At 40.5% G+C, this 13,565-nt stretch overlaps 1 protein-coding gene across 7 annotated transcripts in view; it reads left to right on the top strand.

Moving 5' to 3' along the window:
* PALM2AKAP2 (PALM2 and AKAP2 fusion) overlaps positions 1 to 13,565 on the top strand; it is a 265,964-nt gene that overhangs the window by 105,526 nt on the left and 146,873 nt on the right. For 4 of the 7 annotated variants that reach the window (XM_032097533.1, XM_032097534.1, XM_032097537.1 and 1 more), the window contains exons 4-6: positions 2,476 to 2,590; positions 3,184 to 3,205; positions 11,481 to 11,582. In XM_032097533.1, coding sequence (XP_031953424.1) covers positions 2,476 to 2,590; positions 3,184 to 3,205; positions 11,481 to 11,582 — 239 coding nt within the window. Of the gene's footprint in view, positions 1 to 2,470; positions 2,591 to 3,183; positions 3,206 to 11,480; positions 11,583 to 13,565 lie in introns of all 7 variants that reach the window. The other 3 variants (XM_032097535.1, XM_032097539.1, XM_032097540.1) reach the window with 2 other exon arrangements.

Here is a 13,565-nt window from a genome sequence, read left to right as displayed (position 1 = left end):
TGGCTGGAGCGAAGGAAGCAGAAACTGAAGAAGTGAACCAAGAGGGTTAAAACCAAAAGAGCAAGCAGTCAGAAAGCAAGAAAATATAAATCAGTTGCTATCTGTTCATGTGTAAGTGCACATGTGTGTGTGTTGAAAGCAAAGTTTCCCTGCAAGACCAAACAATGACAAACTTCCAGTTTGAGCTGGTGTACAAAAAAAACAGTGACTTGCAATGACCCCAGATTACATGGCGTTTACTTACTCATAACCTTGCATCAAAGGAGTTTCCTCATATACTCAGAGTTTTCATTGTCATGAACTACTTACTAATACCCAGTTCATTGGAAAGAAAAAGGGCTTCTTTCCTCCCCCTGTATTTTGTCGTTGCTGACTTCTACACACTCCCATTTTTCAGTCTCTTCCCAAGTCATATAGCAAGCAAAATGTATTCGTTTACAGAATATGCATCCTGAAAATGCTGCTCAGTGACTCACTAGGAAAGAAGTGAAATATACCAGTAAACCCTGACTCACCCAGCTCTGCAATTTATTTTCACCAGGCAGCACAGCAGAATATTTCAAATGTCTTTATCAGCAAGGTACAAATGTATGTGGATCTACAAATCCAGGAGAGAGAAGGAAAAGAAGGTACCTACCTGTTGACTTCTAAGTTCTTTAATTTAGCAGGAGTGTGGCAAATGCCTGACCTGAGCTACAAATGAATTTTTCACTTCACTAGGTATTTTAAAAAGTCAAGATAAAAAAGTCAAGATAGGAAAGGATATTTTGAAAAATTTCTCCCTGAATGACAACATGAGGGAGAAAATTCATCCTGTATCAAACTGTTCCACTGCAGCAGAACAAAATACTTAGTTTCAAATTTTTTGCATCTTTTATGTTTTATATTATTTTGGAGGAAAGATTAAGTGGATTGAAGCAGTACCTGCCAACAGTTCATTTTTAAATTATTGCAATTAAGCCATTTTAACTTAGTGATGAGGGTGTTATCTTTGAGAGAGAAGTGGAAGTTTAGCAAATCACCATGAACCTGAGACTATTAAGTATTCACATTCTTCAGGAGAGCAAAATCTGCCTTTTTCCATCTGCAGCAACTTGAGCCTGTGATACTTTTCCCTCCCTCTAATGAGAAGCATGATCAGTAAGTGCCACAAATCTTCCATCATCATACAATTAAAAAGTGAGGAAAAATTTCCCAGGTGGGTGCCTAAAGTTAGACCCCTTCATCTATATTTAAACACAAGAATTTCACAAGAAACTCAACCTGTCACGTCTGTCAAAGAAGTAATTCCTCCATCTATCCTCCCTACATCACCTTCTCCTTGCTCTCTTCCTTGTGATTGAATTAATATTAGTGGAGTCCTGAGCTTAGCAGGGCTGGGAAAGAGCAAAAATATGTCCTTTAGTGTGGATCAGTGTTTGGATCCTTCATTTGAAAAGTGGTGACAGAAAGGCAGGAGCAAGCAGCCATGGGTAAGGAAAGTACTGGGTGATGCTGATATGTCACATTCAGTATGGTTCAACAAGCTATGAGCAGCTACAGATCACAGATCTATTGGTAGGCAAAGGAAGTTTTAGGTAACTATCCCTGTCCAAATGCGTTCATCTTGGCTTATTTTATATACATATATATATAATTTTTTTTTTCCCAAAAGTGAGAAAATAAAGATAGTAGCACACATAGAAGGAGGAGAGGGGGGGGAAAGAGGGAATATCCCTACATCTGCATAAATCATGTCAATAAAAGGAGGTTTGAGTTAAAGTAATGGAGAATCTAAGCTCTATAAAAGTGTATCCGAAATCATAATCAACACATTTTAAGGCATGAGGTCTCAGCCACTAGGTCTTGACAAGAGAAATGAGAGTGCTGAGTGTTTACTGCCTAGCACAGTAAGTTTATTTTCTGAACTGTCTATGTATTTTATTACCCAAAGCCTCTGGGGACCCCAGTGTCATGCAGTAACAGTAGAAAGCACAGATAGATATCCCAAAGGGGAGTGGGCAAAGTATAGGTTCAAGAGAAACTCCTAACACAACTGGTTGAGTGCCAGTTTCCAAAAACTATTTCCAGTTTCATTGTCTGGAGCATGGAAATATTTGAAGACACTCATTCCTCTAAATACTACTGCATATTCATAGTTATATCCTGAACTGTGATTTCTAAAATGAAAGTAAAAATCAGATATGTTATGGGAATTGGAATGAAGGGATACTGAAGTGTATTTTTGGTTCATCTGCATATCCTTTTGCAGAAGTGGATAAGATAATCACTGTTTTTCTTGTAAATAGATCTGTCTGTTTTACGGATAATTCACATGCCCTTCATGTACTAGGAAATCAGTTGTGAATAATAAGAGTCAAAGTTGTTTCTGACGACATTTGAAATGTCAGTTAATACCTAGGAAACTCTCTCTCACTGAGCTAATTTTTATGCTTAATTTTTGTGTGTGTGTGCATGTCTGTATGTCTTCCACAGACTGGAACAAGAAATACAGAAATTAGAAAGTGAAGAATCACAAATATCTGCCAAAGAACAAATAATTTTGGAGAAACTAAAGGAGACTGAGAAATCCTTTGACCACTTGCAAAAGGTATTTTAAAAAAAGACACTTTTTTTAAAGCGTACTATTAGCACCATTTGGAAGCAGCAGTTATCAATTTATGCACTTAAGGAAAGATTGAGGGCAGTTGCAGAGCACATAGCTTAAACCAGTATGAACAAGACTAGAAAAGACACAGTGGCATCAGGTCTATTTTGATTGGGTTATCTGGATTTCCCCTTCCATCCGAGCTCTTTTTGAAGTGGGATTTCAGAGTCTATGTCCCTAGCTTAGGAGGGAAACCATGTGAGCTTTCAGCCCCCCTTAAAGATGTCAGCAGGATCCTGAGAGGTATTTCAAACTTCCCTGTTCTCATGGCAGCCAGAGATAGTAGCATTTGCCACAAATGCCACTTTAGAACGTTACAGCCTGCAACAAAAAGCAGAGCTCTTCATCTAGTTACACCATGTCCCCCTCCCCCAGTCTATAATGGCACCTAAATACACGGAGCAACAAGCACAGTTACCCATTTAAAAATTCCAAAGAACCATAAAAGCAAGCCTAGCATAAGAATCAAGATGTAAAGCAAATTAAACTCAAAATATAAAAGGTTTAACCAAACATCCTATTTTTTCCCTCCACAGAGTTTCTCCCACCAGGATGGTGGTAAGTGCTTTTATATTATTGTATAGCTTTGGGTTTAACAAGAGTCGTTACTATAGCTTTGTTGCAAAGGTTTAAAGAGCGAGGTTTCTTTCCTTCAGTGTGTGTTTCTGATTTATTGCTAGAGCCATTACTTTTTTCTTTGGTATTTCTATAATGCAAGCACAAACCTCACTGTTGTGGTAAAACAGTATTGCTTTGGCAGAGTTCCATCTCTTCTTATGCTCTCACAAAGGGAAAGACCTGCACAAACAACTTAAAGCAGACATCACACAATTTCTGTGTTATTGACCCCTTTCACCATGTGATAGCCCTGCACTGCAGACTCCTCACCTCTCTGTGGTCAATCTTCTCCATTATATGTGCTCATGCTCTGTTCATAGACAGCTAAATTTTATGAGGACTATTCCTAATCTAGAGGAACAACTATTAAAAATATATTACTTCACTGATGAACAACATTCTCCACCTGGTGATTCTTGCAGAAGGAAAACCTCACCTGGTTGGATGAGGATGTAGTAATTTCTAGCTTGTTAACCCAGTGTCATACAAAGCATCATCAGTCTAAATACTGAGCTATAAATTTAGCTGTCTGAGTGAACAAATAATATCCAGGAAGCTAGGGAGACCCTTGTAGTGCCACCCCAAGACCCTTAGGACCCTGGAAAGATGTCATGCTAAGGCACCTTGCAGATAAATGTGTGCACCAGATACTCATTCTCAGTACATGTCTTTGAAAGGACAAAATACTCAGGTTAAGAGTACCTCCTCCAGCTGCTGTGAAAGCCATGCCCAGCTGTATTGTGTATCCAGATGAGGAATATGTAGGATGATCCTGATATTAAAACACTGGGACAAAATGGAAGTTACTATGTAGTATTTGAGTTGACTTGGAGCTGTCTTCTCAAGGTGATTTATATTACTTACTAAGGAGGGGGTTTTTTTAAGTCAAAGACCTAGTTCAGAAATTTTCTCTTCTGCTAGTAACATAATCCAAGTTTTTGTTAAATGCTATTGTAAAAAAAAAAATTCCCATATAGTATGTTCCATGGTAGGAACTTAGTCTTCCTTCCCTCTGGAGGATTTGAACTTGGTTACCACAAAGTGGTAATTGCAACTATTTTGTACCTATGCAGAGTTACACCATGGTCATTAGTAAGTTTCCAAAACAGGAATGGTGCCTGCAGAAATTAGCAACCAAAGTGCTCAGGAGTTTCTATTACTCCTGGAAGATAGAGTCTGTCTCTTCACGTGTCTTGTAATAGCAAAGGAAGCAAAGGAAGCCCCAGGTAACAATTAAGAAGTGGTGTTCTTCTATCCCTGAAGGTATGTAGCAATGTAGTATTTCATTGAGTTCAAAAGGAACACTCATGCTCTCCAGATTTTGCCTGCTTTCAGTGGATCACTTCCTCAGAGACTGAGCCAGAATTAAGGACAGTTTGTAATTTCTGAAAGGTAACAGAGAACTTCAAAACTATGTCAAAGAGAGCAACTCATGTGCAAGCAAAGAGAGCAGGGGATTACAACTAAGTGAACCAGTCCCTCTTATTTTCTACACCACTGGCTTTATATATCTTGTCTCTTCCTCTTGGCAACTGGTCCTTGTGGGCTGAGATGGGCCAGCTCATCCCCTAGGTAGTGCTGCCTTCTAGTCCTCTACGGATGACTGAGGCTGCAGGCTGTCTTTTTAGCCCTCCCACTGTGGGCACAGTGCAGCCCTTCATCTTCACATGGTACAAGCTGAGCTGGTCTTCTCTATTCTCTCTGGCAGTGGTCTGAGAGGGTAGCTGATCAGAGCAGGAAGAAAACCTGCATAGCTGCGAGCACTTTGGTACCATAGATTTTTCCCCTCCTTCAAAACCAGGTAGAACTTACTTTGTTGCAGCAGATCAGCCATTTGTCTGGCAACATGTGCTCGAGAGGAAAAAGGGAGAAGCCGCTGGATAACCCAGGAAGGCCGTGTAAAGCACAGACACAAACCAACAACAATCTGTTGAGGCAATTTCTTCAGCTGCTGCCACATCATGAAAGACTCCCAAATCCATACATGTCATGTTCGTTTGTTCTGTGTCCCTTTATTGTAAATGCAGTGACAGTACTAAAATTGATATATCTCACCATTGTGTTCATGTGTATAATTTTGTGCCGTCTATATGGTGGTGACAGATTTTGAGCGTGCACAAAGCACAGCACAGAGTGTGTTCAGAGCCCAGAGAGGTCCAAGCAAAGGCTATAAGGGAAGGGGAGAAGTGGAGGTGAGCACCAGTGATCAAGTGATGCTCTGTGTCCTTCACAGCCTTTCCAGAAAAAGAGCTGTTTGGTAGTGAGCATTTCTGAGCTTGAAATCATCCAGGCACAATTAACACAAATTCCACATTTTCCAGGGTACAAACACACTGCCTTCATAAATCACCATGTAAGAGAAAGTAGAGCAGAAATGCTGAGGCTGGGAGCTGTGGCCCTGTCACCTTCAGTTGTGACTGCCAGCTCTGTGGCAGCTTGCAGCTGACAAGCTCTCCATTAAACAAGATCTGAGATGATGCTAGGCATTACATCATTTGTTGGTGCTCAGGTCTGCAGTCAAAACCAGGTATGCTGCAGTGCTCTGCTGAATGCACCTCATGAACAAATGGAAAGGGGAGAGTTCTTGCCCCATGTCTGTATGTTTATGTGTGAATGTATACATGAAATAAAAGGCACATGAAGATCTGATGTAACTCCCTTGTCTGCTGAATTTACCTCAGGGGTTAATTCATCCTCTGCAATATTTGGCTGTCTGTATGCAAACTTTATGCTACTACTTCAGCCAACGTACAGAAGCCACAATTACAGTAATTGAACAGTTTGCACAAACCTCTGTTTGAATTTTGTATGCATTAGCATATATTTGGCCAGGAAGTGGTCTGGGAAACCTGACCTGAATTGTTTAGTACCGAGAACATTGCTTAGAGACTCTTCTGGTTTTCTCTCCTCTGATCTTGACCAGCTGTGCAGCCCAGCAGCAAAACAGACTAGCATGCCCTCAGAGGAGTCAAGTGCAGCTCTTTCAAGAGTGCTTTCCACATGTCCTGCAAAAATTCATCAGCGATTGGCTTTCAGTTGTAGGCTTTTGATAAGTTTTTAATTCAGTCTCCATCTATAGCTGCCACAATTACAGCACCTCTGGCTACCTGAGTAAAAACCATTTATCACCACCCTTGGAGTGTGACATGTGAGTCAATTTCCTACCCATCTCACACACCACTCAATCAGTCTCGGCCAGGAGAATGCTGTGGGAAATGGTGTCAAAAGCTTTGCTGAAGTCTAAATAAACATCATCCACTGCTCTCTCCATGTCAATAGAAAATGTTATTATGTTGTAGAAGTTGATTCGTTTAGTCTGTCATGATTTGTCCTTGGTAAATCCATTATGGCTTTTCCCAGCCATCTGCTTCATTTGGTTTGTAATGGTTTCTAGGAGGACTCATTCTGTCACTTGCCCAGGGTCAAAGTAAGACCATTGTGCATCCAGTTCCCTGTGTCCTCTTTTGGTCCATTCCTGTGGATAGGTATGACATTTTTCCCTCTTCTAGTCATCAGGGACATCCCCTGATCTCTGTGTCTTTCAAATATTATAGACAGTCTCCTTACAAAAATGTCAGGCACTTTTCTTAACACCCTAGAGTGTGGATTTATGTATTTATAGACAAAAAAAGGTATTGAGAAATCTGCTTTGTCAACATTGTTAGTGACAAGCTTCCCTGCACTCCTTAAGCACTGGTCTTGTGTCTTTCCTTCTGCTTACTGCTCAAATACTGAACAACCCTTTCTTCTTGACATTTTTTGCATACTTTACTCCTAGCTGATCCTTAGCCTTCCTGACTGCATCTCTGCATCCCCCTAGCAAGGTGCTTGTAGTACCCAGTGGCTAACTGGCTGCCTTTCCACAGCCAGTATGCTGCTTTTTCTGCTTTTAATTACATCTAACAGTTCATCGTTAAGCCAGGGAAGTCTTTTATTTAGACTTCTTCCTTTGCCTTTGTAAAGAATAGACTGTTCTTGTGCTTTCAGCAGGCACTTTCAAATAACTCCCAGCACTCACAAACTCCTTTGACTTTCATGGATGCTTCCAGTGGAACCTCTCACAACTAGGCCCCTGGCATATTGAAGTTGTCCCTTCTGAAATTTAAGGTCTTCATCCTACTAGTGGTCTTCAGCGTTCTAAGCAGGACTTTAAACTCCACAATATTTGCTCACTGTATCCAAGGTATCATTGGTAGTTAGGCTACCAGTGTAAGTCAAGTAAATCTTCTTGGTTTGCAAGCAGTAAATCTAGCAGTGTGCTAGATACAGGCATGTCCAGCCTGTATAGGAAAAAGGAGTCTTTAAGACATTCCAGGAACCTGATGCATGGCACATGCACAGCTTTTATTTTTTCCCAACAAATGTGTGGGTAATTGAAGCCACCCATGAAAACCAGGCTCATTTGGCCCAAGACTTCACTGAGCAGCCACAGTAAGGTTTTGTTTGCTTCATCATCCTGACAAGGAGGTCAGTAACTTCCTCCTTAGTGATGACCCCTCTAATCATGATCCTAAGGCACTAGTTAAATTGAACTGCATGGTCTCCACAGCTCTCCTCTATACATGCAAATATCTGTCACATAAAGTGCAAATCCACCTCCTCTTCTTTCTTTCTTATCTTTCTGAAAATATTTGTAGCCATCCATTGTGGTCGCCTCATCATGTGAGTTTTCCCACCAAGCTTCTGTGATTCCTCTGGCATCCCTCACACTGGGCACAAGGCTCTAGTTCCTCCTGCTTGTTGTCCATCTTACATACGTTGGTATACATGTACTTGAGGTGGCTGAACATAGGCTTCTTGCCCTCAGAAAAGGTTGGGGAGCATTTCTTAGTGCTCTGGTAGATGCACTCATCCACCATATTGCTTATGGATATACAAATGTCAGCTATGGACCCTAACCCACAACTTCTTTTGTTTAAAGCATGATTCAGTAAATCAGAGCCAGACTATTCAGCTTCTAGCAAAAACCTCCATTGATGTTCTTACAAACATGGTGGGAGTGCCATAATCTCTGTTCTTCCTGATGTAGTCCCACGCAGCCCCAGAGAGCTTTGTAGGTGGAACAGCCCTGCCCTGGGAGTCAGTATTTGCAGCAGACCCACCTCTAATTTTACTGGTAGTGGACTTTTAAAGAGAATCCAGCCCCTGGAAAATTAATTTGTCTGACATTTGACCACAAGCCTCTGTGTGGGAGCTATTCTGAGCAGTTCTGAAGGATTAGCTTTGTGCAAGCACCCTTGAAGGATTACCTTGCCCCATATGTTTTCCCTAGCACTTGTCTCTCTGTTAACCTGGAGGAGTGCCATAGTCCTAAAATGCATTTTGTTGCAAGTAGCACAAAAAGACACAGGACTTATTTTATGGCAACCTTAGAAACTAATAACTCATCAAAGATTGAAATTAAGATACTGAGTGCAGTGATTTCAAATGTTATTTTTGTTCTGTCTTACTTCTCACGTGAACAAAATGCTCATTTGCGTCTCATCCATTCCTTGTAAAATTAGCCTCTTATATCCTTTTAAAGGGGCTAAATGAAAGAGACTGTGTTGCCAGTGAGATAAAGGGAAATGAGAGTGTTTGCTTTGTTTGGAGTTGTGGGGGGAGAGACAATAACACAAGGCAGGAACTGGCAGAACCAACCGACCCCAACTTGTAGTCAAATACCCCACTTCTGACACATCAGCCACTAGGTTTAGAAGGAGCTCCACGAGAATTGCACTGCTCCCCCAGCATTCCCTTCTCATGACAATGACAGATTGGAGCCCTGAAGCTAATTTTTTAAAAGATTTTATTATAATTAAGATACAGAGAAGTTTCTAAACTAAGTCAATATTAACAGCATCTAACACTTAGCTAGGTCATCTGCCAAAGCAGGAGGCAAGGAAAAAAAAAAAAACAAGAGCTTACTAAGGTTCACAGATATCTACCATACCAAAGTGAGAGTTTCACCATCAAGCTGTACAACTGTCCTTCCCTACTGCTAGATGTCAGCGATGCTCAGTTCCCCCTACAGGCACTGGGGGAAAAATAAACATTTACAAAGGATTTTGCCTCCTGCAGTGTCCTCGCATGAGAACTGTACCCTAGCCATGCCTATTGATCCACATAAACTGCAAAAAAGTAAGGATGATTAGTTAAGCAATTCAACTCTGCGCTGATTACAACCACATGTAACACATGTTTCACATCTGTCACTCAGTCACTGCATGAGTGTGTACTGAAACTACTGTTCCAAAAGGACACTCTATGGGATGAATAATTACTAAGTTTGTGCTATTTCCAGAACACAAAGTGCCTTCTTTCCCTGGACTGGAAACACAGTCCCCACTTTTTTCTTCTGAGAAATTACTTCAGTTTTCAATAATGGCCTACTCATTTGCTGGTGATACTTCCCAGAGCAACAGAACCAAGCATTGTACCAATTTGTCATTAGAGGCAAGTAACCCTGCAAAAGAAAGCAGCTGTTGCTGGCCATTGCTCAGTCAGCTGTGTGTCTTAAACAATTATTTTTCCTAGGCTCTATTGCTAAAAATACAAAACTTTGAGGATACAGTATGCATTGAAATTATGAAAGCCCATTTGCCAAGTCTGCCAATTGTCCACTGAAATATGAAATAAAATAACATTTCGCTGGACAGGCTTGGGGTTTTTTCCAATTCATCTGCTACAAATTGAACTCATTTATATACTAAATTTGTGGGGGTTTTAAATGAGTTTGCACTGTGCCTCTGTGCCCTACTTTTCTGACACTGGAAGGGAGGAAAGAGGACTCCTTACCTGAGTTACCTACAGTGGTTCGTGGAGGGATGGAGTGTCATTCTGGGGACTTACTTTTCTGCATCCAGTAGCACTGGTGGCCACCACTGACAGGTATGGGAGTAAAACCATTTCACTAGTATCAGGCCCATTTTTCCTGCCAAAAAAATTTTTGGGATTAGAGGTGGCACATCATGTCCTTCCTGAGGACACTACCAGGTGTAGGTATTTTTTCTGGGATGGGTGTTAGCCCGTAGGGAGTGTGATGAAAGTATCTCCCTTAACCAGATGCAGTCAAGCAGCTTACAACAGGACATTTCATTTTCACTCTCATTTCACCAGTTCCCTTTTATGGTCTGCACTGGTCAACCTCTCTCACTTGCTTATAGCAACAAGAGTCTTTGAGGAAGGCAAATTTTGCTTCCTACCCTGACACATGGACTAGGCAGTACTAAGGGCTTGACAAATTATACATTGAACTGGCGAAATACCCTTGGAGAAAAAAGAATGGTCTGTTTCACACCAAATAGGATTTTATGTTTGAACATAAATTTAACCATGTCCATACAGAGCTGAAAACATTTCCAGTTGACAGGAAATAATGTGATTTTTTTTTTTTTCATTTTGGTCCGGTGCCTGAACCTTAAGTCAGTTATTTGCACATCTCTCCTCTGAGCTCTGCTCTTAGCTCAGGCACTGAATCCTACCAGAACAATAAATGCTAGTTGTATGTAACCCAGCCACAAAATATCTCCATAGAAATACCTCTAAATTTATTAGTATCTCTTCTAAAGTACACATTTAGCTTATGACAAGCAGCCATAAGCTCAAATGTAAAACAAGTCAATCATTTAAGATAGCTTTCTACTAATTCAGGATTTGTTAATGAATTACGGCATTGCAGCACGGGCAGGAGCATAATAGCTACTGAAGACCAAAACTGGTACCCTATCAATATTTATGTGAGATTTTATTGTTAGCTGAATTTCAACATTAAGAACAAAAAGCCAAATTCTGATTCAGTAATATTGGAAACAACTGGTACAAAAGAGCTGGTTTCTTATCCTAGTCAGTCAACACTAGCATTTTTAGGCTTTTACATCTCTATTTGAAATGTCATGTATTCTGGGTATCACATCAGGTTTGTTCCTTACCTCCCCCACCCCACCCCCAATTTTAAAGGTCACAGACTTGATAAATCCAGAACCTCCTGACAAATAATTTTATGTGTTCATCTGACATAAGGTTTGAGTCATCTGGACCCATTCCCTCCTGCCTCAGCTAGTCTATTGAACACCAATCACAGGACAGTGACTTTGCACTTTGTTTGCTTTGATCCAATTATCTAGTACAAAGCTCCAGTGACTATTGTCAGGGCTGACAACACTCTGCTGTCTAAGCAATGAAGCCACTGGGGCTCGTAGAACAAATCTAACTGTTTCCTGTTCTCTGACACCAGATGCAGTAAATTACATTTACTCCCAGATCCCTGAACTCCCAACCCTCTATTCACGAACAGCAGAGCCAGTTCCTGGGTGGAACGGATCAAGCAGAGTAGCTGGTAAGTCTCAAGGAACAAAGTATTATAATACCAGTCCAGTAGCCATGAACTCTTTCGTTATATTACCTTAATGAGTCTGGTGTCCTGATGTCATTTAAATGCCAGGAAATGCTGCTTGATATGTATTTTTGTAAATAAGTCAAGGCTTTTTGAACTGCAGTGAGTACTCTCAAAACAACGTAGCTGAACTACATACAAGTACCATAGGAAACATCCTTTTTTTTTTTTTTTTAACATGGAAACATTCAGTTCTTTCCATCTCTGCTGATACAAGTACATGGTATCTAGGCCAAGGTTTTGTCCTCTCTTGTACCCATGCAACTCCAGACAGGCACTCACAAGACCACACACATTCTTCAAATGTTTATGTCATTTTATACTTCTCTGTAGGCCATTCTTTCTTCTTGGGAAGAGGTAGGCTTGTTTTGTGCTTGGAGTCATACAGAGAATTTTCTAACACCTATTTTTCAGATTGAGTGTGTGTCTTAAATGTAACAACTTGATTCTTAGAAGATGTACTTTTTTCTTTTTTTTCAAAATCCTTCTTTTCTAAACAGTGTACTCCCTATCTCAAGACCAAATTTCTGGTGGCTATTTAAGAGGTGTCCCAAGGAGCAGGATAGAAGGTGGCTTACTTGAAGAATGGATTAACAAGCTTAGCAGAGCAATGTCTGCAGCTAAGGCACTGTACACCACTATGAAATATGTAATTTTTTCCATAAGTTCTGTTGCAAACCATTCCAAAATCTTCCCTTCCACCACTGCTTACCCTGATATGTCTTTAATACAAGCTTTTCTGTGGGTTTTGTGCCATTTTGTTGACAACAAGGAAGTAATAATTTCTTTCATTCTTTGGATGACTGAGAAGCCTTGTTAACGTAGTCCTTGATAAGCGTATCGTGTGTGCAGTAGGTGTTCTTAAAGGTGGGCACTGATCATCCATCTTAAAACAAGCTCAAAGTGTAAGTAGATTTTTTTTTTAAGAACAGCCTCTGAATCCACAGAACAGGCAGAATCTAGATCCTTCTGTTGGCACGTTGGGATCTTGTTGTCCTGAAGCACTGCATCATGTTCCACTGTAATTAAAGCTTGTGCAGAAAACTTGTACTTGTGAATACTGGCTGTCATCTTCAAGTACTGCTTTCAGTTTCAAGTCTATTGTCAGGTAGTTTTGTATTCTATTAGTAGATCACATTTTGCAGTAAATATGCTTTGGTTAAACAAAAACATTTTAGAATCAACGTTAGTTCATTTTTCAACTACTTTGACAAGCTGAGCTGCTAGGTTTTCCCACAGAGAACAAACATTATGCACACAGACAGATAAGCAAGGTTCTGTTATTCACTTCTCCCATGGCAGTGCCTTTTACTGATGAACAGTTTCCAAGAAATTCACATATGTTTATGCACTTACTTAGCCAAGTAGCTTTAATGTGGTCCCTGGGTTGGTCATAAACCACATGTGATGCCAATATCTAAAAACACTGCAGTAAAATCACAGTAGAAGGCATGAAAATAAAATGTTGACAGAGTCAAAAGCTTAAGCAAATTAGCCAGAGCTTAAATACAAAAGGATCTCACCTGTTAACTTTCTACAGCATCCTCCAAGAAGTGCTAGAACTTATTGCCCAAAGTCTCCCTAATAAAGAAGACATTGTTATGTGTCAGTACTCCATACCATAGATAAAAACATGTATCTTGCAACTCTTCTTAAATATAGAACCATAGAATTGTAGGTTTTGATTGGGAGGGACTTTAAGATTATTTAGTTCCATCTCCCCTGCCATGGGCAGGGATGCCCTTCACTAGATCAGATTTCTTAGGGCACCATCCAGCCTGGCCTTGAAAACTTGCAGGGATGGGGCATCCACAGCTTCTCTGGGCAACCTCTTCCAGTGCCTCACCACCCTCTGAGTGCTTACATCTGCCCTCTTTCAGTTTAAAACCATTGCCCTTTGTTCTGTCTCTATCTGCCCATATATAA

Source organism: Corvus moneduloides, chromosome Z (assembly GCF_009650955.1).
Source record: "Corvus moneduloides isolate bCorMon1 chromosome Z, bCorMon1.pri, whole genome shotgun sequence".
Taxonomy (NCBI): Eukaryota; Metazoa; Chordata; class Aves; order Passeriformes; family Corvidae; genus Corvus; species Corvus moneduloides.
Note: the sequence above shows the minus strand (reverse complement) of the source record. Positions and strands in the feature narration are given on the sequence as shown.